The sequence below is a fragment of the Herpailurus yagouaroundi genome, unplaced genomic scaffold, assembly GCF_014898765.1.
Source record: "Herpailurus yagouaroundi ecotype Mexico unplaced genomic scaffold, PumYag 203, whole genome shotgun sequence".
Taxonomy (NCBI): Eukaryota; Metazoa; Chordata; class Mammalia; order Carnivora; family Felidae; genus Herpailurus; species Herpailurus yagouaroundi.
The window spans coordinates 6,388,315-6,414,539 of record NW_024412434.1 but is presented as its reverse complement, the minus strand read 5'-3'; the positions used below and the strand labels follow the sequence as shown (position 1 = coordinate 6,414,539).

Here is a 26,225-nt window from a genome sequence, read left to right as displayed (position 1 = left end):
CCGGTTTTCCTAACCGTCATTTTAGATACTCTCAACTCCTTTCCTCTGAGAAGCAGAGCGTGGCTGCTACTTGTCGGGCTCTCTCTGGTTCGAAAGGAACTGTGTGTTTACGCAGAAAGGGTGTTAACGCTGGATGCTGGCCCCGGGTGGGAGGCTGAGGCCGTCAGATTGGCTTCGGCTCACCATGGTTACAGATCTGGGCTGTATCTTGGCCTTCGTATGTGCACTGATAGTCTGGTGAACACCGTCCTCGAGGTTTGCGACCTCATGCTCCCTGATGCTTCCTCATCTGGCTCCATCCCATCATCGCCAGGCTGCTGTTGAAACTTGAAATGCTCGTACTGTTCAAAACTCTCCTGGGACATATCAGATTTTGGTGGGCCGGAGGGTGGAATGCCTTCTAAGTGACAAAGAGACTGAAAGCCGAAGGAAATTTGTGCAGTGATGAATGTGCCGCAGTTAATCACCACAGAGGTATCCTTTCCCCAAATGTGTAGAAGTCTCAGGAGCCGGGGGTGGGAAGAGTCTCTGAGCCCGGACCTTCACGGCATCGAAAATAACTAAAGGGTGTTTGTATTCAGGCAGGGTTTGGCCAACCGCTCCACCTCCTTATTTGAAAAGACAGAAGTTTGGGGTTTTGTTGTTTTGCTTTGGCTTTCGTTCCCCCCCTCCCCCCCGCCAGCACATAGTTTCTGGGATGCTAAGGATTTTTCCTGCACCTGACCCAGTGACTCCCTTTAAGTACCCAGGACATGCGATCTATTTGGAGACAGTCCGGTTGCTATTTTTGAAGTCTGGGCGCCTCAGGAGTCAGGATGCATGCTAAATAAGTTGCTCCAGAGATGGAGTGAGTTCTCTGAGGGACCTGGGAAGGGGGCTGGGGGAGGCAGAAGCAAAGAAACTTCCCCTGAAGCCTAGCTACTCCAGACCTGCTGAAGGCAAGTTCCTTTAACCCTGCAAGCGACCCTGTGTCCAATCTGGCAGGCTCTACAGACCAGTATCTATTATTATGTAAATGGACCGAATAAGAGATTTTGGCAAAGGGTAACCCTTTGTCTGCCAAAAGGTAGGCTCTTGCTTGTGAGTCCAGAATTTTCACAGTAAACAGTGGGTGACCTATAAGCCGGCCAGTCACCTTGCACATTGCCTTATTAGGCAGGCCAGCAGACCAAGAAGGCTGGTGCCTGGGGACAGGCCGGCAGAGCTGGTGGCAGTGGGCTTTTGTCCCGCAAGGAGCCAGAGAGCCCAAACCCTGGAGACGTGGCCTAGTACTGCTCAATTAATTCTAGTGCAGTGTGATGACAGGAATATGCACTGCCCTTGGCAGACACACTTATGGTGTGGATGGAAAACAGGAAGTGGCTTCCCGAAGGTCAGAGCAGTATGTCACCTTTTCCTAGGGCTTTCCTTACTCTGTGGCTTGTGCTGTGTTAGGACTTACTGAATGGACTGTATCAGGCAATATTGAATGGTTTCCTGTTGACCCAAGATGTTTTGGAGACTCTTAGCATCTTGATCATGTTTTCTAGTAGAGTCTTGCTAGTGGTGAGGTCATGTGTGTGGTAGGAAGGAAACATCACCAGGCAGCAAGGTGCTACAGCGGAAAAGAACAGAGTCCTAGGAGCCAGGGGACCCAGGCTCCAAGGCTGTCACAAATGGGCTAAGTGACCTTGGACAAGTCACTTCCATTGTGCTCTGTAAAGTATAGGGTTAGACTGGATGAGCTCCAAAACGACTTCTCCATTTTAAATTCCTCTTCTGAAATGACATTCATCACGTCATCTGCCTTATCGTTCTCTTCAATAATAAAGTTTACTCGGTGTTGGGGGTTAATGGCCACAGCTTAGCATCTCAGGGAAATAGCTTTATGATTGAACGCTTTAGACTCGATCCATCTTTTCTCTTTGGTGTTTTTTCCAAAACAGATGCAGTGGCTAGAAACTAGGGAGGGCGGCACTTTTCTCTACCCAAAATTTTTGTACAGACTTCTTAAGTTCCTGAAATTAGCGGTCATGGCTGAAGAACCAAAGCTGCCTGTGGGACAGAGGAGCACACGGAGGAGGAGCCTGAATTAATTATGTGGCAAGTGACCACAAACAGGAGCCTCAAGTTCATGTCTCTTTGTCTAAGTGATTTCTTTTTCATTTCTGAACCTGATGCAGGCTCTGGACAGCCTCCCAGGACGGAAGGGACAATGGCAGCTTGTCCTAACTGCCCCATCACCACGAGCTTCTCTCCCTACAGAAATCTCGTAGTTGCAAAGCTGGCCAGCTCTTTACCGGAAGCGACAGCTCCCAGGGCTGGGGTTAGCATAGGCAAATGGGAGTGGAGTGGGAGAAGACACCTGCTGGGGTCTGTTTTGACCTTGTTGTCTCCTTTTGATTGACTCCTGTCTGCTTCTTGTCTCTTAGGGAAAGGGTAAATTCATTATGTCCATCCTGTTAAAGAAATCCCCCGCCCCCCCCCCCCGTTTTAAATATCTGTTTCTATCTCTGTTGACCTCTTAGCTGACTGGCTCTCCAAGACGTGGGCTATGGCTTTGAATTACTTGTACTTAACTCAAACCTTTGATCTGTACAAAAAGGGATTCATTAGTTTGGTGCTGAGCTCCCCTAGGACTTTAGAAGACCCCTGAAACTCCATGCAAAGCATGTTTCGGGGTCAGGGGGGTACATTACTGCACCTCAAATTGAAAAGAGAAAAAGATTAATCGTGCGTAGGACAAGAAGGAGCAGGGAAGTCCCTGGAGTGGGTACATTTTCTTTATGTACCACAAAGATGTCAGGGGAAGAAAGAGGCTTCTTGTTAGAACATAAACTTTGAGTCCCTGAATGAGAAGCCACAAAGTCCACAAGTCCAAAGTTGTTATAAATTACAACACTGTTGCTTGAATGTTTTATATCTAGTTATCTTGAATGAGGAAGTTAGGATTGGAGCCGGTGGGCAGTTGGGTTTTCCAATGTGATCTTAAGGTGTATGTATATAACTTTAATCACAAAGCAAGGATTTGATTTTAAGGAATAGTTATTGTCCTGGGAGAGAGAAACGTGTTGCCTTTTTAAGGGGAAGAATTATTGACTCACCTGAATCATACTGTTTTTTTTTTATTTATATATGAAATTTATTGTCAAATTGGTTTCCATACAACACCCAGTGCTCATCCCAAAAGGTGCCCTCCTCAATACCCATCACCCACCCTCTCCTCCCTCCCACCCCCCATCAACCCTTAGTTTGTTTGTTCTCAGTTCTCAACAGTCTCTTATGCTTTGGCTCTCTCCCATACTGTTTTAATCAGTTGTTTGATTATTCCTTAATTACATCAATAAGTGTTTAGCTACAATGGAGCATTAATAAATAGTTCACTCCCAAATCAGCATGAATGTAAAAAAGCGTGTAATTCACATTGACCAGGACAGTACAGTTTACCTACTTATTTCCATGTCGTCACAGTTAAAATACTTCATCTCGGCAGGTGTTTTGAAGAGGAGAGGGGGAAGGAGGTACGCGGGTTCTCTGTTCTAGGAAGTGAGGTAATCCCGCCATGTTTGTCTCAATTCTGCCATGCACGTGGCTGTTCTGGAGCCAGAGGGAACGGTCTCTCATTATACCCAGAAAGAATCTATCGTCCCGGGAAGACAAATATACGTACTTGATAGGAACAACGGAAGAAGTAGGGAAACTTCAAAAGGGGCGGCGAGAACAAGGTGGAAGAAGACCCTGGCAACTCTATACAAAAATCAGCCCTTCACGTGTTAGGTGATCCTTCATCGCGACCGTGAACTCATGGGGGGCAGGCGCTTCGTTCAACATCCCGAGCACCCTGGCACCTGACCTCTGGTAGTTGCTCAGTGAATCCTGTCGGGAAAGAAGGGACGGCTTCTGGAAGTGGAGTGGGAATACACGGCAGGAGATGGGAGAGGGCTGAGGCGAGAAGGGGGTAGGGGTGAAATCTTTGACGTTGGTCTTTTGCATATTGGGTGCAAGTAGGTGATGGGGCATCTAACTGGAAATACTACACAGAAAACCCGAAATATCAGCCTTCAGTTTACATCTTACTGTCAGCACTGAATCCCCCTGTAACTTACATCCTGAGCAGTCACTCTGTTTCAGTGGCTTCGAGTGTCTGTGACATGCTGGCCAGCCTGTCATGTCTGGTAACAGAGATGACACGGTGGCAGAGTTGCCAGCCATGGGCCAGGTTGTGACCCGGGGAGGGGTCACAGTAACGAATGTATGAAAAAGGAGGTGGCCTTTAGAAGATTTTTTATTTTACCGTCTGCTGTCCTGGGTATGGTAAGAGGCATGCAAGCCTCGTAGAAGAAGTGAGTGGGCCAGGACGTCTGTGCTTCTGGAAACTATTTTCTTTCTTAAAGACCATGCCGCATGATGTCCAGGCCTGAAGAGAACCTGGAATTTCTTTTCTACTGGGACTTCAGTGACAGCTTTTCTGTTTCTTCATAGTAGATGAGTCTCCTTGTTGTGGGAGGTTCCTTCCTTCCCACCTGCCTTTCCACCTCTGTGTATCCTGGCCTGTCACATTCCTTCTGAATGTGGCCCCCATCTCAGCCCCACACCTCCTTTGCCTTTATTTTTTTATTGTTTATTTTTAAAAAATGTTTTATTTGAGAGAAGGAGAGAGAGAGTGCAAGCGGGGAAGGGGCAGAGAGAGAGAGGGAGACAGAGGATCTGAAGCTCCCCTTGCCCCTGCGCTGCTGATGGGAGCAAGCCCGATGCAGGGCTTGAACTCACGAACTGTGAGATCATGACTTAGAGCTGAAGTTGGACGCTCAGCTGACTGAGCCACCCAGGCGCCTCTTACACCTCCTGTAATAAAGCACTATTCTCAGGGCACCTGGGTGGCTCAGTCGGTTAAGCGTCTGACTTCAGCCAGGTCACGATCTCGCGGTCCGTGAGTTTGAGCCCCGCGTCAGGCTCTGGGCTGATGGCTCAGAGCCTGGAGCCTGATTCGGATTCTGTGTCTCCCTCTCTCTCTGCCCCTCCCTTGCTCATGCGCTTCCTCTCTCTCAAAAATACACAAAAATTTAAAAAATAAACAAAGCACTGTTCTCACCCCATGTGTCATGCATACATCACCCCTTCCTGCTGGCACATCCACTTGTCTCCTCCATTCCCAATTAGTCTCACCAGTCACCCTCTCCAGGAAGCCTTCCTTCCTCAGACTCCTCCAGTGATCCCATTTCCTTGCTTCTTCCTGGATGTAATATCATGAACGGCTTGTACTAGTGGTTTCTGACCTCTGGGGCATATGTGGGGTAGGGGGACCTTCATTTTTAACAGGTACCTCATCTGACCCTGAGGGGCACCAAACTTTGATATCATTTGCCTTATATCAGATGTTAAACTTACTCATGAGTGTAACTATATCTTTAGTCATTTCAACAAGCAAAGAGAATATACCTTCAATTTCTGTGTCGTAACCTTCCTGTGTCACTCAGTCTTTGAGCACAGGATCTGCTTTGCGGTGGTCATTGCCTGTGGAGAAAGCTATCGTGACCAGGTCCGATCTCAGCCACATCCCTCCACTTCCCCATCGTTCAGCAAACGCTGACTCTAGGCAAGCTAAGTAAGGTCCTGGGTACCAGTTAAAGTACATTTGTAGGACACTGGACATGCTAGGGATGACAGGTTGCTGGATTTTTCTTGGGTTTTCATACTAATTAGTTTTGTGAGGTTGCTGGGGTTTTTTATTTTTATTTTTTAATGTTTATGTTTGAGAGAGAGTGTGAGCGGGGGAAGGGCAGAGAGAGAGAGCGAGATATGGAATCTGAAGCAGGCTCCAGGCTCTGGGCTGTCAGCACAGAGCCCACTGTGGGGCTCCAACCCACAAACTCAGATCATGACCTGAGCCGAAGTCGGGGCTCGAACCCACGAACCCAGATCGTGACCTGAGCCGAAGTCGGACGCTTACTCAACGGAGCCACCCAGGTGCCCCTGCTGTTGTTTTTATGAAGATGCCCTTCTGAGGACGAGGAAGCCCCCAAATTATTTTATTCAAAGCTCTTGCCTTCAGATCACTCAATTATAGCCGTAGAACGGCTCTAATCTATCAGGTATCAACAGTAATATTACACATTTACTTGTCTGCCATCTGGATTTTTAGACTCATAAAAAGCTCTCATATCTGATGATTCAGTATTTCCTTACTTTCTGTTCATGTTAAAACCATCAAACAGCGAGTATTGAATGACTGGAGTTGGCAGAAGCCTGCTCCGAGCTCCCTGGATAACTGTCACCATGCCAGCCCCCTTCCCCTCTGCTGGGGCTCAGCCCTCAGCGAGCGAGGTGGGGCCTGGGCCCCCGCAGCTGTCAAGAAACAGTGTTCTGCACCTCATGTTCTAGGATACAGTTTCAGATTTTACACTAAATACCTAAATGTATGCTTATTTGCCAGATCATTGTTGAAGGGCCCTTTGTGTATTGGTGCTTTGAGGAGGTCAAAATGTCCTTGGCGTCTCCCTGACCTGGAAGGGAGTAGTGGGCCACGTGCAAGGGGCCTCGCGAGGGCAGTGCCCTGGATGCCCAGCGCATACCTCTAACCCGTGTCGCTTTGTGCTTAACTTTTAGTGTTCTGTCCCCATTCCCCCTGCACGCCAGCTCCTGGTAACCACCATACTACTTTCTGCTGCTGCGAATTTGACTACTCTGCATACCTCGTGGGTGGGAAATCATACGATATTTGTCCTTTGTGTCTGGCTTAGTCATTGAATATAATGTCTTCACGGTCCATCCATATCGTAGCACATGTCAGAATGTCATTCCTTAAGGCTGAGTCATATCCCATTGTACGTATATTCCGGTTGTACATTTCCAACATGGAACCTGACCTTCCCCCACCCCCCCCACCCCCCCACCTTGCTCTGAGAAACAGTTGACCATTCTCTCTTCCCGTAAGCTACCTGGGTTATTTTTCCCAAGAATTACTAGCTACAGATTCAAAATCGGCCAGAAGTTAAAATGATTAAGGATCATTTTCACTTCAAAGGTTAACATTCCTCTTTTGGACATTTAAAGCCACAAATAAGTCCTTACGGGTTCGCAGTAAGCCTTTTCTTTAAAAACGAGTTCTGGAATATAGCAAGACTGACGTGGTCCTTTCAACACATCTGACACAGAAATCTCTGTGCGTTGTAATATTTCTTACCGTTGAAAGTAATTTTGCCTTTTCATATCTGCATACTTGGCCTGTTTAAAATTACTTTATGCAGTCGTATAACACAAAATTTTATTTGAGACTTAGCCTAAATATTCCCTCTAACCAAAATTCGGAAAGCATTTTGCAGTGCGCACAGGAGGAGACTTTCACTAAAATGAGGAATCTGGAATGTATGAATAAACCAGTATGTGATAAAAGGGAAATGAAAAGGACTTAAATGGGCTTCCCACTGGTGGGATTACCTCATGTCAGCCAATTCTGCCCCAGATTAAGAGTCTGCACACATAAATAAAATCCCCACAGAAAATGTGAATACCATTTACAGCTGCTGCTAGCACACAAAATACTGCTTTACTAGGCTATAAAAATACATCCTTCACTTTGGAATTTTAGTCCAGCCATCGCCTTTTCGTAGCTTAGAGTAGATTTCATTAAAGTCGTTCTGCCACACTTCTTAAAGTTTTAGAAATGTATCAGTAACTCACAACGGCATGTGGTCAGGTATTGTCCATTTAAAAGTCAGCTCATTTTCCTGTGGCCTGTGAGTTCTTCAGTTGCTTTCAAGGAGCACAATGAGGAAGCATAAGGTGACATCATACAGGCCTCAGATGGACCGTCACAGATGCTCACGTCTCTTTTCAATATGGAGATCCACGTGCGGATTAAATAACGCACGCCAGTTTTCCGAGCGCATCCCCATACGGTTGACCCTTGAAGAACACGGGCTTAATTGTGCAGACCAAATTCTATGTGGATTTTTTCCCCCAACAAATACAGCCCAGTACCATACATGTATTTTCCTTCTGATTTTCTTCATAATGTTTTCTTTTCTCTAGCTTACTTTATTATAAGAATACAGGATATAACAGGCGTGCCTGGGTGGCTCAGTTGTTAAGCATTGGACTTTTGGTTTCGGCTCAGGTCATGATCTCACGGTTTGGGAGTTTGAGCTCCACGCCCAGCTCTGCACTGACAGCATGGAGTCTGCTAGGGATTCTTTCTCTCCCTCTCTCCCTTCCCTCCCCTACTCCTGTACTCACTCTCTCTCTCTTTCTCTCTCTCTAAATAAACGTGAAAAAATTAAAAATAATACAGTATATAACATACAACATACAAAATATGTGTTAATCGACTGTGTATGTCATTGGTAAGGCTCTCGGTCAGCAGTGGGCTAACTTTCAGTTCAGTTTGGGGGGAGTCAAAAGTTCTTTTTTTAAAATTTTTATTTTTGAAAGAGAGAGAGAGAGAGAGACAGAGAGAGAGAGAGAGAAGGGGGAGGGGCAGAGAGAGAGGGAGACACAGAATCCCAAGCAAGATCCAGGCTCCGAGCTGTCAGCACAGAGCCTGACACGGGGCTCGAACTCACAGACCGTGAGATGATGACCTGAGCCCAAGTCGGATGCTTAACTGCTTAACCGACTGAGCCACTTCGGTGCCCCGGGAGTCAAAAGTTCTACTCAGATGTTCGATTGTGTAGGGGGTCAGTGCCCCAAGCCCTACCTGTTCACGGGTCGACGGTACATTCTCTCACGTAATCATGACCTCCCCTTCGTATTCTCTTTGATTTCATTTTGACCAGGAATGGTTGTTTTGCCTTCAGAGCTACATTTCAAGAGTCTGGAGCCCACGGTGTCTCCATTTTCTCATGCTGATGGGGATAGTAACAGTATCTCCCTGCAGGCTTTGAGAGCGCTGAATGAGTTTAATGCCGCAGAGCACTTAGCATCGTGCCCACCCTGGCGTGCCAGGTCAGTAAGGGTCGCAAGTCTTAGGCTATTCTGTATATCATCCCAGTAGGTCTGGTAGAAAATGGGTAGTTGCCAGTGGAGGTGTCGGGCTGTTTTCCCGTTCATTGGCTTTGTTCCCATTTTGTCCTCCATGATGATGACCCCTGAAGGACAGCTTCACTCACGTTGCAGGGGTGCATGAATGTGTCAGCCAGACAACAGACGGGGGGACTGGTTCCTCATAAAGCCTCCATGTAATCCTGAGCCACAGCTGTGAATTGGGCAGCACGTTCCCTGAGGGTTTAATACCCTGATCCTTTGTCATCTAATGCCTTATCTTTTGACCTTGGCCATTTAGGAGGTGACCCTTCTTACCTGGACTCCCGCTGACATTGGCCACAGTTAGACTACAGAAATCAGCTCCCATTCTACAGAAATCAGTTTTTCCCATTCCATCATATCTCTGACAAATCTTTGACATTTTCTTCCCGTTTCTTCCTGCATGCAAATGTTTACGTTCTATATCCTTGCTTCACATTGTAGGAAAGACAAGAAGACATTAGTAGAAGTCTCATGGTAGGGAAGGAGTGGTAACCATTCCCCTATATGCCCCCTAGAAAGGAAAGAGAGTTGCTGAGAATGGACCAGAATCTTAAGAATGAGGGAGGACAGAAGTGATCTCGTTGCTTGTCTGCTTGCCTGCCCGCTTCATTCCCTCGTTCTCCCAGTATTTATAGTTTGTTGTTCCGAGCCAGGCCCTGTGCTAGGAACATATCTCAGGTGTTGCCCCTCAAGTCGATAATCCTTTAGAAGACAAGGCTCTTAAGCAGGAAAAGGGTAATTGGCAATAGAGAAATACTGAGAGAGATGACAATCGTTGAAGGGGCTTAGCAGGTGAATTCAGTGCTGGTTGGCAGAGAAATTTGGTCTCGGCACTTCCATGTGATTATGGTCCATGTGGGGTTGAGTGTGAGAAACATGGGGTTGCATGTTATCAAGGGCTTTGGCGAGTCTCTGGCCAACTCCTCTATAGCCAAGAAATGCATATGTTCAGGGGAAAAGGGCAGATTGATATTGTGCCATGAGCCCACAGACACAATTCCATTCATGATTTTCTCCTGGGTGTTTAGGCCAGATCTCAGCCTTGAGATTTCAAAAGGGCCTATTACTTTCATCTTTATTTGTCATTAATTGTTTGGGTGACTGTAGAAGTAATTCATGTTTATTGTGTATCTATTGGACGATAGAGGAGGAAAAACTTGAGCAGTTATGTCTGAGTAGCGAGATAATTAATGTTTTGGAGTATTTACCGTCTTTCCAATGAAGTGGAGCGTGTACCTCTAATACATCGTGAAAATTTTTCCAAATTACCAGCTGCGTTTCAAACCTGGTTTTCTTGGGTAATTTACTTACTCACTGTTTCTGTATGTTGTAGGCTGGTTCCAGTTTTATGCGTTTATAAACAAACTGTGGTAAACATAGTTGAACTCGTTCAAAGTAATCTCCTTTAGTAACACCCTTATCCTGTCCATCTCCAATAAGGTGGGAACTTTGGGAAGGGAAGGAAGAATCATAGAGTAATACATTGCTTGCTTTTTTCCATAATACCCCGGCGCCACCAGCCACACTGACTTATATATTTGCCCGAGGGTCTCAGATATGCCCTGTTTAGTCGTGTCTGGGGTCAGTGCTGGATTTGAGGGACATCTGTAGAACCAAAACCAGACCAAGGAATCATACGAAATTTGTAACAAGCAACCAGAAACTGGCTTGACTCCTCCCCCAGGGGTCAGACTGGCCCCTTTACCAATAAAATCAAGATAGAGAGAGGGCTGGGAAACCCTACGACAACAATTCAGGACATGTTTACTGCAATGGCCCCTGTTATTTTGTATCCAGGCCTATCAGGAATGTGGGAGTTGTCCAGGGGAGAGGGAGTGAATGTGGATTTCTAGTCTGGCACTGTCACACCATAAGCCATGTGACCTTGAGAGAGTAGTCAAACATTTTGCAAAATGAAGATTTGTGATCAGGAAGGCCCCTTCACCTCCAGTTTTCCCAGAGTCCAAGTCTTTGGATTTACCAAGGCCTGATTCACTTGACCGAGTGATTTCGCTTTGGGATGTCAGCATCTCAGTGGCCCATTCATAGATCCTTTCTTGGTCATCCACGACTCACGGATCATGACATGGTATGCCCATGACCATGACAGTGACCTCCCTCCTGCCCTCCCATTTCACACATTTATGCCCCTTCCACTGAAGCATTTTCTTTCTTCCCCATCTAGAAGAAATTTAAGCATTTGCTGTGTTTCTTTTTAATTTCAAGATTAAAACTTCAAAAACGTCCAAGAAAATCCTTCCTTTAAACATTACTTCTGAGTATTGAAGGCAGTGGTGCTTCAAAAATGAAAAAGATCAGTTTTTCTGAGTGGACACAGCGGCAGAAAATCTTGTGCATCTTGTGAGTCTCCTTTCTTTGTGCTGAGCTGGTGGTTAAGTGCTGTTGTTGGAAAGGGAAGACAGCACCATCTCTGTTTTAAATCAAGACGTCTTCCCCCTGAAATTTAAGAAAATCACAACCACAACTTATTGTTTTCTCTGCAGAGAAGTAAAACAGCTACCCTATGGAATGATGTGGGAGATGTTTGTCTATCTTGTAGCTCTTCTGTGTGAATGAGCCAGCCAAAAATAATAACATTAGTGTTAGTGGTTATTATTTCTAATTAGTGGAGAGTAAATAAAAAAAAAAAACTGTGTGCTTTTTGCTGATGTAAAAATGTAGATTTCTTCAGTCTTTTTGGTCTCATGAGGATGAGATAATTAAATAGGAAATTAAATTGCATATTCATAATTTCATAAAGAATTCTCTGCTTTTTCTTTTCAACAATGAAGGCATATATAAATCTGTTTGTTTTTTTCCATAAGTGTTGGGCGAGGCATGTATTTCTGGTAAGATTCCGTTACCAACGTAAAGAGAACATCCAAATCCTTTTTATTGTCAATTGGAATTTCATTTTAAAAATTTAAACTAGAGTTATTCCTTAGTAATAATTCAAAAGAAACATTTAGATACAGTTAAGGTAGTTTTAATTGAGTATTTTCTAGCAAGAGTAGTTTTCAGGAATATGAACGGTCATGAGCAGGTGATACTGTATCTTATAAGCTAAGTTCTTTATAAAGATTATTTGTAAAACATAAATATTATTTCATCTTATCTAATTATTCACTTCCAGAATCAGTTGGCTTGCCCAATTTCCTCCCTTCCCCTACCCCTTCCCACACTTCTGTTTTCGTATTTTTTTTTTTTCCCAGTTAGCCATGACCTCCACAGCTACGTATGTTGTTCCTTGCCGGGTTTTTTTCAACTGCCCTGTTTGCCATATTTCTCCCCAGCTTTATAAGAGATGTAGTAACCTGAAGCATAGAGAGAATGCCATATGCCACCACCGACCCACGGAGTCACGACTGCCAGGGTACCTTCTGTTGATGTACCTCGATTAATTTGGCGTATAATTCTTCCTTTTCAAGTTAGGTTTGTCTGTGGTTTAGAGATCAGGTTAAGTCAATCTGATTTGAAATCAGGATACAAAATCAATGAAAATCATTTTTTTTTTAATTTTTTTTTTCAACGTTTATTTATTTTTGGGACAGAGAGAGACAGAGCATGAACGGAGGAGGGGCAGAGAGAGAGGGAGACACAGAATCGGAAACAGGCTCCAGGCTCTGAGCCATCAGCCCAGAGCCTGACGCGGGGCTCGAACTCATGGACCGCGAGATCGTGACCTGGCTGAAGTCGGACGCTTAACCGACTGCGCCACCCAGGCGCCCCAATGAAAATCATTTTAGAGTGTGAGCTCTAGCCTTTAGCAAAGATTATCCCATCATTTCATATGGTCATTCAGCACACATTCTCTGGGGGCATGCTCTGCACCAGGTATAGTGTTTAGTACTAAGTATACAAAGATGGACATACTCAGGGTCCCTGACTCCCACTGGGTGTGGGGGACAAATCGTGGTCTTCGGCCCACCTTCCCAAGATTCTGTGGCTCCATCCCTAACCAAGTACCCATGAGCAAGTTACTTCTCTGGCCCTCTGCTTCCTCGTCTTGTAAATGACGTCGCTTTCGTAGGTTCTCTTTAACACTCCTTTTAGTTGTAAAATTGTCAGTCTCTAATTATTACTGCGTGGCTCACCATCTACATGTTGCAAAAATAAACCGGGGACTTCAGGGTTTCTGGTCCTGCATATAAGAAGTTTGGAAGTCACTCCTTTTCCCCAACAACAAGAAAGAAGCCGAACAGACTGAAAAATCAGCAACTCTTCTTGGATCCGTAAGAGAGGGGAGGACCCAGGGCAAGCCACTGCTCCTAGGGTTGGAGACATGGACAGGCCAGTACAGGGAATTGGGACTCATGGGAGTAGAGACTCACAGGCAACTCAAGGGAGCAAAGATCTCTGCCACCAAGGCTGCCAGAACAACTGGACGGCCCCATGGGAAAAAAAAAATAATAATAATCTAGATACAGACCTTACACCCTTCACAAAAACTAGTTCAAAATGGATCATAGACCTAAATGTAAAACACAAAACTATAAAACAGCTAGATGATAACATAGGAGAACACCCAGATGACCTTGGGAACGGCGACGCCTTTTTAGATCCAACACCAAAGGCATGACCCATGAAGGAAAGAATGGATAAGCTGGATCTTGCTAAAACTATAAAACCCCTACAAGAGACAATTTCAAGAGAATTAGAAAGGCCGCAGACTAGGAAAAATATTTGCAAAAGACACATCTGATAGAGGGCTGTTATCCAAAATAGACAAAGGATGCTTAAAACGCAACAATGAGAAAACAAACAACCGAGTAAAAATATCTCAGCAGACACCTCACCAAAGAAGATACGCAGATGGCAGATAAGTAAATGAAAAGATGCTCCACGTCATGTGGCCTCAGGGAAATGCAAGTTAAACAATACGATACCACTATGTGCCTGTTAGAATGGCAAAAATCCCAAACACAGACACCACCAAGTGCTGGCAAGAGTTTGAAGCAACATCAACTTTCATCCGTTGGTGGTGGGAACGCAAAATGGTACAGTTACTTTCCAAGACCGTTTGGCACTTTCTTACAAAACTAAACTTACTCTTACTATACGATGCAGCCATCACGCTCCTTGGTATTTATTTACCCAGTGGAATTGAAGATGTCTGTCTACACAAAAACCTGCACCTGGATGTTTATAGCAGCTTTGTTCATAGTTGCCCAAACTGGGAAGCATCCATTCCGTGGGTGAATGGGTAACCAAACTGTTGTGCATCCAGACAATGGAATATTATTCCTCACCGAAGAGGTATCAGCTCTCCAGCCTTGAAAAGACACGAAGGATCCTTCGATGCATATTACCAAGTGAAAGAAGCCAACCTGAAAAGGCTCCATACTGTTTGATTCCAACTATCTGACATTCTAGGAAAGGCAACACTAGGGAGATGGAAAAAGATCCGTAGTTGCCGGGAGAGGAGGAGGGAGGTGAATAAGGCAGAGCACTGAAGATTTTCAGGGTAGTGAAAATCCTCTGTGTGATATTCCGATGCGAGATGTCATTACACATTTGTCCAAACCCATAGAATGTTGCGAACCTTAAGGTGAACCACGGACTGTGGGTAATGATGATCAATCACAGCAGGTTCATCCTTGGTAAAAATGTACCCCTCTGGTGAGTGCTGTCGCTCATGGCGGACGCCATGCATGATGTAGAGGCGGGGGACGATGTGGGAAATCTCTGTCCCTTCCCCTCAGTTTTGTAGTAAAGCTGCTTTTTAAAAATTAATTCCCTTTCAAAAGTAACGATGAAATAACAAGGGGGCAGTCCACGAGGTAATGCTTAAGAGCTTCTGTCTCAAATTAAAATTTCTGAACCTCCAGTAATATCTGCCTCTTCTCTTCCTGCAATTTCGCTCATGTGTTGTTCATAAATCTGGACTCTTAACGATGGGGTTTTGGCTCCCTGTTAGGTGAAATATTTCATTTAACTCAGCCAAAGCCGGACTCCAAGCAGCCTGGGAATTGTTAGGCGGCTTCCCCTTTTCCCAGTACCTCAAGAGCCTCTGTATAGTTCCTTTTTGTTTATTTTTAGGGAGAGGAGGAGTTGTTTTTGACTCCCCCGGTGATGGTTAGGTGGCAGTATTGTCTATTTAGCTGAAGCATAAGTTGTGATTCGGCCCCCGCTTTGAAGTGGAAACATCAAGAATGGCCCATCAGCGGAGTCCAGCCTGTTTGAGCATCCACAGGCCTGATTTCTGCTTGTAATCTGATTACGGGGTTTGAGCTGTTCCAGCCTGCAGCCTCCTACTTTGCGTTGACTATACTTTTCAAGGACACGAGTGCCTGATTGCTGTAGCCCTGTGCTGTGAAGAATCTCAACCCAGTTTTGCTTAGACGGGCTGAAGGCCGTGGCTGGTTGAGAATTAAGCTGGAGAGCAGGCTCTGTGACTAAACTTTCTATGTGCAACCATGTTCAGAAGCCCAGAGATTGCCAGCTATCTGGGAGTTTTCCAGTTCTCTGAGAGACAAGGTAAGGCAAGAGAAATAGGAATTGCACGTATGGGTTTGTTGTATACTCTGATGAAAGCCTTTGCAGCTTCTGTTTTACCATATATTTTCCCATGTCCAGTTAGTTACACAGTTTCCTCACAGGACGCTTTAAATATCTAACGGGGTGTATGCATTAGCTTATCTTATGCTGAAAAACGTGGGTTGGTTTGTTTTTTTTTCCCCTAGTGTAAGTTACAGAGACTGCTAAACCACTGTAGCCTCTATGCAGGAAAAATTGGAAATTCACTTAAAATGTCCAAACTTGGGATCACGTTCTGGACGTGCTGTGCTTTAGCTAAAATCTTTTTTCTAAACTGAATGCTACATGTACTAAATCATTTCCAGTAGACAGTGGTGTTTGTCTTTTTATGGACTCTTCATGTGAACACTGTTGGGAGCAAAACGCTTTGTTTTGTAGTGGCTTCCTTTAGAGTGCAGAGGAAAAACATGCTTTCCGTTTAACTACTGGGGTGGCATCACAGATTCTGATCACTGATTGAAGAAAAGTGAAATGCTGAAGTTATCTTGAGTGGCACATGTGAACTTCAGGCATTCTGTAGCTAAGTCTTTCCCAGCACAGACATACCATTAGGAAGTGAGTCGAACAGGCCTCAGAGTCAGAAATTTTCTTCTATGTCACTTGATAGTTTTTTGAACCGAGTTCTCACACATAGCCAGGTATGTGTATAATCAGGAAAAAGCCTAGATGTTTAATTGGCGTTATACCTTGCATTTTATTGTATGTCTCTAGTGGGTCACAGTTTCCAAATTCCGGGATCCCGGATGTGTTTTGATGGATAAGGGCATGTCAGCATCTGATATATTTTCGTACCTCCTTTTCTTCTGGCCCCCAAATATTAAACAGTAAAAGGCACTTCCTTTAGAAGTCTCTGTAAGTGGTCTGCTTGTGGTTTCCTTGGTGGACAAAGGGTTACTATGCAAAAGCTGTGAAACAGATTACTTGCCATTAGACTGGTATAAATTTGTCTGTGCCTGGTTTTGATTAACTGGTTCACCCGGATGTGTGTTTTTTTTTCTGCATGGCTTTGTTACCACCTGTCTTTACACGATACATATCTTGCCTTCAAAAATAAAGAAAGTAGTTGATTTGATGTGTTGTTATTGTTTAGATTTTAAGGAAGGCAATAAAACCAGCTGAAGCATTTCCTCTGCTCTTCAACAACCCCTTAAATGCACACAGTCTTTAAAGGTGTCTCAAATACATCAGGCAGTGATGAGTTTCAATGTTACCTTGACCAAAATTGTTTAATTTTTTCCCTCCTTTTTTTCCTGGAGTATGTAACTATGCCATTCAGTATTTATTTGCTTTGAATTATTCTCGTAGCTATAACAAATTTACATGATAGGATTGAACTATGTCAGATTTTTTTTGTTTGTTTGTTTTTGTTTTTTTCACCCACAGAGTTATGTTGACCACATTTCAGGAGAAGGAAAAAAAAACCTTGCCTGTGTTGTGGAATTTGATTCTTAGAAGGTGTCATTTTTGTATTCATATTTCTTGTCTGGTTAATGGTTTCCTTTTTTTCTTGTTATAAGTTCAGTGGGACTTTGGAGAATTTTTTTCCCCACTGGAGATTGTTTTTTTAACTTATTATGTAGCTATTTCATTGTTACCTTATTTCTTTCTCCTTAGATTTCAACCAGAAAAACTTAAGCTTCCTTGGATTACCAAGTCAAAGAAAAGTTCCAAGGTAAAGTGGTCTTTGCTCAAGACTCTTGGGATTTAGAGATTTGTGGTAGCTTTTAGAATTATTCTCCTAAATTCCTAATTCCTGAGTTTGAATGTTTGGCAATATGTTTTCTCCCCAGAGTTTGATTTATTAAAGTATATGAAACAAGCTGACCTAATTGTAGATTCAGCCAGAAAAGATTCTTTTGGTATTTATTAATGCTGTTTATGGGAACTATTTGCAGAGCAGATATAATTTTGAACCTGTAGAGGGCTACTATCTTTTCTTTTTTTTTTTTTTTCATACCTGCCTCTAAGCGTGGGATGTCCTTTTGCAATCTGCCCATTAAGTAAGAGAGCTTTTGATTTTTAAAGAAAAGATTTAGCCTTGTGCCTCTCTTCCCTCCCTCCCCACCGCCCCCCCATCCCTCCATCTGTCCGGTGAGGTCCTGATGTCTCTTAACCTTTCTGCTCTTCGGTTTCCTACAAGATATTAAGGGTACTAATTTGATTGACCTAATGTGCTAAAACTCTATGATATAGAATCATTCATATAAGCTTTGTAAAAATCAAAGTTTGTGCCAAACAAGATAGCTGTATCTCAGATGCTTCTTAGCAGATCACTGTCCCTAATAGATGTTGAGATTTCTCAAGTGGAGACACAAAGTTATTATACCTAAGACCTACAGGCATAGACCCCAATGTACATTTCATTATGGTAGAAGGACCCAACCCTGATCTCCCCAGCCTTCCACTCAGATGCACTTCTTCCTAATGTATCCTGCATGGCATTGCCTCTTTACTCTAAAGGGTTTGCATTTCAATGGTTTTGAATAAACAGCTCTCTAATCACTGTCCTCATCAGGCTGAGCGGGGCTCTGCATTTGAAAATGGCAGCAGGCATCTTTTGGACACACTAGATGAGATAAAGAAAGCCTTGATGGATTTGATCCACATCTTAGTATCAAGTCAACGAGAGTTGGCTGTCATCAGTAAGGCTGTCTGTCTTATTTGACTCAGGAAATCTTAACTTTTCTAGCGCTTGACAGAATCTCCCCTATTTCTTATCTTTGTCCGATAGAATCTAAGCCTTATATCTTAGTTCCAGCTACTACAACAAGATACCATAGACCGGCTGGCTTAGAAACAACAGAAATTTATTGCTCACAATTCTGGAGGCTGGAAGTCTGAGATCAGGGCGCCAGCATGATTGGGGGAGGGCCCTCTTTCCATCTGCAGACAGCCAACTTCTTGTATCCTCACTGGGTGGAATGAGCTAGGGAGATGGCTAGGGTCTCTCGGCGCCATTGGTGGGGGAGGGGGTTGTTTAGTTCTATTTTCATTGAAGTGTAGTTGTCTCTGTGTCTCTTTTTATAAGGACACCATTCTCATTCATGAAGGCTCCATCTGATGGCCTAATCCCATTCCAAAGTCCCCACCTTCTGGTATTATCGCTTTTGGGGGTTTGCATTTCAACATACGAATTTGGGGGAATACAGACATTCAGACCATAGTAGCTTAGTCCCCAGTGTGTCCCCGGGCAGGTTGGTTTGGCTGTAACAGAGCTAACAAGTGACTAAGAAAAAGGAAGAGGAGGAAAGCATTGCTTTGTAAGGATAGCAGAATGAAATAGTCAGACATTTCAAATATGGTGGGTATGATCTCATATGTACCTATTGAAATTATGGCCTCCTTGCTATGGATCCTAAGTGTAAAATAGGATTAGAGATACAAGAATTCGCCTCCTCCAAAGCAGTCTAGCTGACCAGACACCACAGGTACAAATATGAGGTAGTGGACTTTGATGATCTTGTAAACTTTAGGAGAAAGGTGAACAGATTGTAGAGAGCCTTTCCCAGCGCCGGTGCTGAATAATCACTGTCGTGGTATAGCCCCATTTTGTGCAGTTGTAACTGCAGACTATCCTGTTCTCACTTTAATACAATTTCCTCTGGTTTCTACTGCTGGCATTTAAGTAGGTTAATGGGACATTATAAAAAATTGTGGACGTGGGTAGCAATCTCTTCTTAGGTTATCGAAGCAGAGGGAAGGAGGCAGAGTATGGAAAATTTAGTGCCGAAAAGAGCACTGTTTCAGAGGAGATGCAGACCAATAACAAATCTAAAAGGTGCTTCTTTCTTGATAGTAGAAACTTTAAAAATGGAATTCAAACATTAAGACCGTAGCATTTGCTTTAGTTATATATGGAGAGCTGGTATCATACTGAAATACAGAATCATACTTGTGATTGAGCTGTGGCAACCACCCGTGCCTACAGAGGCTGTCGGGTAGAGTCCCCTTGTCCTGGGGGTGGTGAGAGCACGGTGCAGCATCCAGAACTCAGTGCGTTCGAGGTACCCATCATGTGAGTTGGGCTTGGGCTCCGCCAGTCCCACCGCTCTGGTGCGTCTGACTCAAAAAGGTGAAGAGGATATTTATGTTTTGGCTCCCTGGGGTATTTGTGTTTTTATCAGCCATTAGATGATCAGAAGACGTTGCTCATTCACGAATGTTCCAGAGTTCTTTACTAATGTGTCTTGCCTGCATTCTCACTGCTGGCTAGTGCCTTGGGTCTCGAAAGTCCAGGGAAAAGATGTGACTTTTTCAAAGCCTGGTTTCATATTGGTTTAAGGGGTCCTGACTCAGTCATAGCTTTTCTAGCATTCTTGAGTCAGAGCTCCACTTTTCAACCCCATTTGCCTTATTCTTTCTATCATATGTTATTCTAAAGGTGAAGAAAGGAGAGGTGACTGGCTGGCTCCATCTGTAGAGAGCATGTAGAGAGCCCTTCATCTCAGAGTCATGAGTTCAAGCCCCACGCTGGGCGTGGAGCCTCCTTAAAATAAATAAATAGATAGATAAATAGATAAGTAAGTAAGTAAAAACATAAATAAGTGTGAAAGAAGGAAAGTGGGGGAGGGAGGAAGTTTATAACTGATATTATTAAATATGTGCCCTTCTAATTATTCTCAGTGTTTGCAATGCTCTTTGCCCATATCACATTAAAAGTGTATAGGGTGTGTATGTAAAATATTTCAGAGTGAGTGTAGAATACATTCGAAGTATTTTATTGTCGCCATTCATTCAACAGATATTTATTGATTAAAAAAAACCCACTTTTATAAATCAATAATTTGAAATAAGACACTTATAATATGTTCTCCAAATAAGAAACCAGGCTACCTTGAGAGAAAACAACTGAAGTGCGTAATATAGATTTCGGTACCCGGTGGGACGGGCACTGGATCAGGGGGTTCTTCCTTGAGGAAATGACCTTAACCTGAGTCCCAGAGCAGGAGGGAGAGGAGAGAACTCAGGTAGACAGAACAGGTGAGGAGCCACGAGAACAGTTCCCAGCAGCGCTTGCGTTTTCCACTGGTTTCTGAGCAGCCATGGAAAGGCTGTACTTATCATTGGTACAGACACCGGTTCAGCTTTGTTTCAAGAAAGTAAGTGCCGGGGGAGGGGCAGGGGAAGACTTGGAAAGCCCACCGTGAAAGTTCAGAAAAATGTTTAACTAGAGAGCAGTTTATTAGTCTTTATTAGCGGTTTTTTGATAAGCACAAAATGGGGGAGGGGGACTATGCCCATGTCTACTTTTGAAAATATGAGATAATATTTGTGCCCCAAGGTCAGTGGCCTAAGAAGCTGAATATTTCAGGATTGCACCATTTTTTTATATGGAATTTTTTCCCTAAGATGTTAGTTTTGCAAAGAAAGTACAGAACTTTATCAAGGTATTTAAAAATTTTTTTTTCAACGTTTATTTATTTTTGGGACAGACAGAGACAGAGCATGAACGGGGGAGGGGCAGAGAGAGAGGGAGACACAGAATCGGAAACTGGCTCCAGGCTCCGAGCCATCAGCCCAGAGCCCGACGCGGGGCTCGAACTCCCGGACCGCGAGATCGTGACCTGGCTGAAGTCGGACGCTTAACCGACTGCGCCACCCAGGCGCCCCATCAAGATATTTAAATAAATAGTTAAATAATCAATTACAATAGCATGCCATTCCTTAAGTGGGGTACATTTCTACAGTTACTTAATTTTGTAGGTTTATGCTAAGTCATACATCTGAATGAAATGCCAGAAAGAATGATCACTGCCTTAGGATTTACTGTTGAGAAGTCAGTGCCAATTCCACTTTTCTGACCTACGTGGGTATTCTAGAATCTTCAAGCCATCTGGAGTATGGTTTATAAAGACTACTTATTCTCAAGACTTTTGTATTAAATAATATGGATACATGGCAGTCATATTTATGAATATAAGCCCTACCACATTTGTCAGCAATAACTAAGATTTTAGATGAGCTTGGTTCCAGAAGATGGATGGTGTTACGTATTTTGGAATGCGCAGCAGCTCCTTGAAATGTAATTTATGTGCAGGATATAGAGCATTCATGTGCCCCACTTACAGAGATACACAGCACTTTCCTCAGTCACCTCTTGGACCTCTATGGACGTGCACCCCTACGTGCGGAAACACAAATGGAGGACAGCCCATAGGGAAGGTCAGCTTTGCCCTGACCTTCAGCTTTTCCAAGGCTGTTGTTCACCTCTCTGGAGGTGATCGTATCACAGGAGAATATTGGTTTTCCTGCTTCTACGCTGGGTTTTCTTGCTGCACAGTGGCAGCTCGGTCTGTCTGGCCCAACCCCAGGTCCACTCCCATGGAAGCCCATGGGGTTGGCATGCAGCAGCCTGGGGGCCTAGTGTCAGAGTGGGAGCTGGCTTTGTATCTCGTCCTTGGGCAGATCATTTAACAGTTTCCTAGTCTGCAAACCGAGGATGATAATTGTTCCAGTTGGTGTGCTGGAGCCGACTTGCACCTCCCCCTGAGAGCGAGTTTATGCCTCTCTTTTAACTCTGAGTCCAGTGAGTCCTGTGGGAAGCTTGAAAATCAGCCTTAGTGGGGGTATTTATACTATCAGCAAAGACTGCAAAGCATATGCTTAGGGGAAGGGGGTGGGAGAGCAAGACTAAGGAGCAAGTTTTTAAACATTTATTAGCACAGCACTGAGTAGTTCAGGCCTCACAGGGTCTTGCGAAAATAATTAAGATTATGCTTGGAGTATGCCTAGTTATAGAAGAAGAGTACATAGTAAGTGCTCAGTTCTTCTTCACTTTCATTTCCTCCTTTATTCCAAGGCTCTTTTCATGAGCCTTGCAGACCTGTCCACCATGCTTTGATTTCTTGGTACTTTGAAGGCATTTGTTATATAATTTCAACACTGGAGGAAAGCATGCACATAACCTAGACAAGTTGCTGATTTTCTGAGGAGGAGATTAGAACACAGGAAGGGTGAGTGACTAATCCAAACTTACACAGCTGTTGGTGAGTGGCTCTAGAAGAGGTTATCAGTCCCAACCAAGGCATCTGGCTGGCAGCTCAGCCATGTTTTTGCCCCCCTGACACTATGTCACCTGCCCCTGCTGACGTAATTCTTCAGTTGCACGAAAAAAGTCCTATAAATAGCTATAACTATAAATGACTGTAAATAAATGAAAACAGCTCCCATTTAACTCCCCAAAATAAAACTTTTTATGTGTCGTCTACATCCACCTATTTAACTATGTATAACAGCTCATTTTCGTTTAGCGTTTTTTTTTTACTTAATATCGTGTATCTTGATTCAAATTGACTTTAAACATGACTAATGGAATAATTTAATTTCTAGCTTTCAGAAAGAATTCTTGCTTGAAGATAAAGAACAGCGCACTAACTACAAAGGAGGAATCAATGCTAAGCTTTTAACTGCACTTCCCAAAGGTGAGACTTTCTGTAAATGGTTGACCGGTGTCCTGAGCCAGTAGGTCTTGTGTTGCCTGATCTCCTTGGAGGGGGACTGCTTCACTGATCTCCGGTGTATACTCTGGTACGTGTCCCTTTCTGTCTATTTCAACAATTAGCCTCAACTAAGGTAGCTCTCTTCCTGCGTGTTGAATCTACACCTCTCTACATGTCCCTTCTCTTACTTTTAGGCATTCTTGGGTTTTCCCTGGAGGCTGGGGGGTGGGGAGGGTGAGCGGGGCAACCGGCACAGAGTCAACTTTCTTCATCTCTCCTACTTGTCACCTTCTCCAGGGACGGTGGGTTTTGCTCGTAAGCCCTTTTCTTTTCCATCCGCTCGCTCCATTTCCTCCACCTCTGGGCGTCTGCCAGTGTTGCTGCATTTCCACTGAGTATGTTAGAGCTCCCTGCTGGGCAGCACACTGGCCTACCAGTGCAGACTGTTCCACACACGCTTCCTTCCCCAAGCAGGTACTTGCCAGTTCGGTGAATTCGTATTTTCATTGGTAGAGATGCATGTGCACTAAAATATGTGCAGCTGTCACCAGCCAACCACCCCTTGTTTCGCCCGAGAAATGACATAAATGTTACCAGATCTTTGTTTCCCCCGACTGTAACACTGGCACAGCGTGGTACCGGCTCACAAACTATCTCCATCCCAAATGAGCTGGGTAAACCTTACTATGGAAGAAACAGATTTAGTGGAAGATCCGATATCCGATTTTTTTTTTTTTTTTTGGTCCTCTGAAAGAAAACAAAAACAAAAACAAACATAAGATCAAACCTAAAAGAAATTAGACCAGAAACAATATTCTTTTAATAGAAACTAAATCTAGTTTAAAAGGCCCACTGCTAAATGGGCGTATATCCTGAGGAATTGAATGGATGATAACGGCTAGACAAAGTCTGATGAGGTCGGATATTTGCAGGTCCCCAGGGATTTGGCCTTGTGGAGAAACTTCAAACAGGGACGTTTTGTAATTTCCAAGTACTTACAAAACTGTCGAGAGGAAGACAGGCTTACTCCACGTTGCCCCAGAGGCCAAAAACAAGAATAATGTATTGAATTACAGGGAAGTAGGTGAGATTTCATACGAGAGAGACAATTCTGATAGTTCATGGGACCTAGAAATGAAATGGCCTGTATTATCATCTCTTCTGCTCCTAGTAGCTGTTCAAGGAAGGTCATGTGCTTCCATGGGAAGGACACATGCTGTGGGTTCCTGCCTGGATGGCATGAAATGGAAAGGTCCTTCTGATTTTTTAGACTCTGTAAAAGAGAAAGAAACTCAAGCTAATCTGAGTCAGACTGAAAATCTATGAAGATGAGCCAAACAAAGAACTGCTAAATTTGATTTTAGCAGTAGCTTCGAAGATTGGACTGATTAGACAAAATTCTGTAGTAAAAGCTGCTTTACTTGTCCTCCTGGCCTAGCCCAGGCCCTTTCCTTGATGAACGGTAGTACATGCAATATGGGGATCAGAAAAATTAGAAGCGATAGATGAGATGCGAGGTCCCTTCAGGCTCAACAGCTTATAACTCCATATGTGCCAAAATTTAAAAACACATAAGTTGATTAACCAGTTTCGCCAGAAAATGTATCATAATTGGTTATAAAAATGTAACTCTTCACAAAATGAAGATAATGCCATGCATTAATCAGATTTATGTTTCCAAATTCACAAGATCTTCAAAATGTGCTTTAAAAGTGTCAGAGCCCCTCCTCCCCTGAATTCCATGTAAATTCCCCAATCGTCTTGTCTCACATTGTGCACTTTATGAATTCGGGCAGGCATGTTTGGAAAGACCCACGTATTACCGGTAATCTCACTCCTCCGTGTTAACACATCTCTTAATGGCAGCTCCTGGCAATATAATGGTAAAAATAGGAATTGATTCCAACTGTTTTAATGGCATAGAGCTTTATGTCTGTTTACACATTTCCAGCAGTTTCTTTCCATTCATTTAGTGAGGAATTCTTGCTTTTGTGCAAATGAGCATTAAAATGATCGTTGGCTTTTCTCTAAGGGGCTTCCTTTAACTGTGTATCACACACAAGTTATCCGATGACTAAAAACCTTTACCTATGCAAAGTTTATAATATGGAAATAGATTTTCCACTTAGGAATTGTGAAATGAACCAAATACATTACTTCTTTAATAGCTTTAGTGAGCTATAATTCGTATAGCATACAGTTCATCCATTTACAGCACTCAGCTCAGTGGCTTTCAGCATATCCACAGAGTTGTGCATCCAGGGCCGCCGTCAGTTTCGGAAAGTTGTCATTATCCAAAAAGAAGTCCCACACTTCGGAGCCATCACCCCTCTCCCTTATTCCTCTAGTTTTGTAATGACTTATTTTCTAAGCTGCTTGTCTTTATATTAGTGGCTGCCTTCCAAGTGTAAAAGTTGAAGTGCGTTACTCCTCTGGGAAGTCAGATCAGTATTCAGGACATTCTGGGTCTGGCCTGTGCTCTTAGCCTGTCAAATGCAGGCTGGGAGAGCTCTTGGCAGTCCCCTGCCACTTATATTTCTTCGGAAGATTCTACTGTACTTGGGTTTAGACGACTGGACTCGACGATAACTTTACCAGAAAGCCTGCTTCTCAGGGCTAATTAAAGAAACGGTATGCCTCAAGAAAACTACCCAGCAGACCAAATCATCCTGAGTATTGGCATTACATATTATTATAAAGCATATTAGGCAGTTAAATAAAATATAAATTATTATAGCTCTTGGGGCGCCTGGGTGGCTCAGTCGGTCAAGCATTAACTCTTGATTTTGGCTCAGGTTATGATCTCACAGTTTGCGGGATCAAACCCTGCATCAGGATCCATGCTGCTTGGGAGTCTCTCTCTCCCTCTCTCTCTGCCCCTCCCCAACTTACGCTCGCTCGCTCTCTCTCTCAAAAACAAACAAACAAACAAACAAACAAACCTTTTAAAAAAAAGTATTATAGCCCTGATGTCAATTGCCCTTAAATTACCTTACTTGGAAAATGACCCTCCCATTCCCATCAAAAAGAACCAAAGAAATAGACTCACAGAATCCATATTGCCACAGAAGTACCATTCAGAATTACTCAGACAAGGGCAGAAGACTAAAATAGCAGGTATAATGAGGGATAATTTAGTGTATGTTAAAGTTTTTTTTTTTTTAAATTTTTTTTTTCAACGTTTATTTATTTTTGGGACAGAGAGAGACAGAGCATGAACGGGGGAGGGGCAGAGAGAGAGGGAGA

At 43.7% G+C, this 26,225-nt stretch overlaps 1 protein-coding gene across 18 annotated transcripts in view; it reads left to right on the top strand.

Moving 5' to 3' along the window:
• Nucleotides 1-26,225, top strand: part of SVIL (supervillin) — a 235,007-nt gene that overhangs the window by 113,644 nt on the left and 95,138 nt on the right. For 4 of the 18 annotated variants that reach the window (XM_040451067.1, XM_040451064.1, XM_040451065.1 and 1 more), the window contains one exon: nt 22,870-22,961. Coding sequence is in view for 13 of the 18 variants with exons in the window: in XM_040451057.1 (XP_040306991.1) it covers nt 15,420-15,480; nt 17,155-17,212; nt 22,870-22,961 (211 nt within the window). In the remaining 5 variants the exon portion in view is untranslated. Of the gene's footprint in view, nt 1-15,322; nt 15,481-17,154; nt 17,213-22,869; nt 22,962-26,225 lie in introns of those variants that run through there. The other 14 variants (XM_040451059.1, XM_040451058.1, XM_040451062.1 and 11 more) reach the window with 11 other exon arrangements.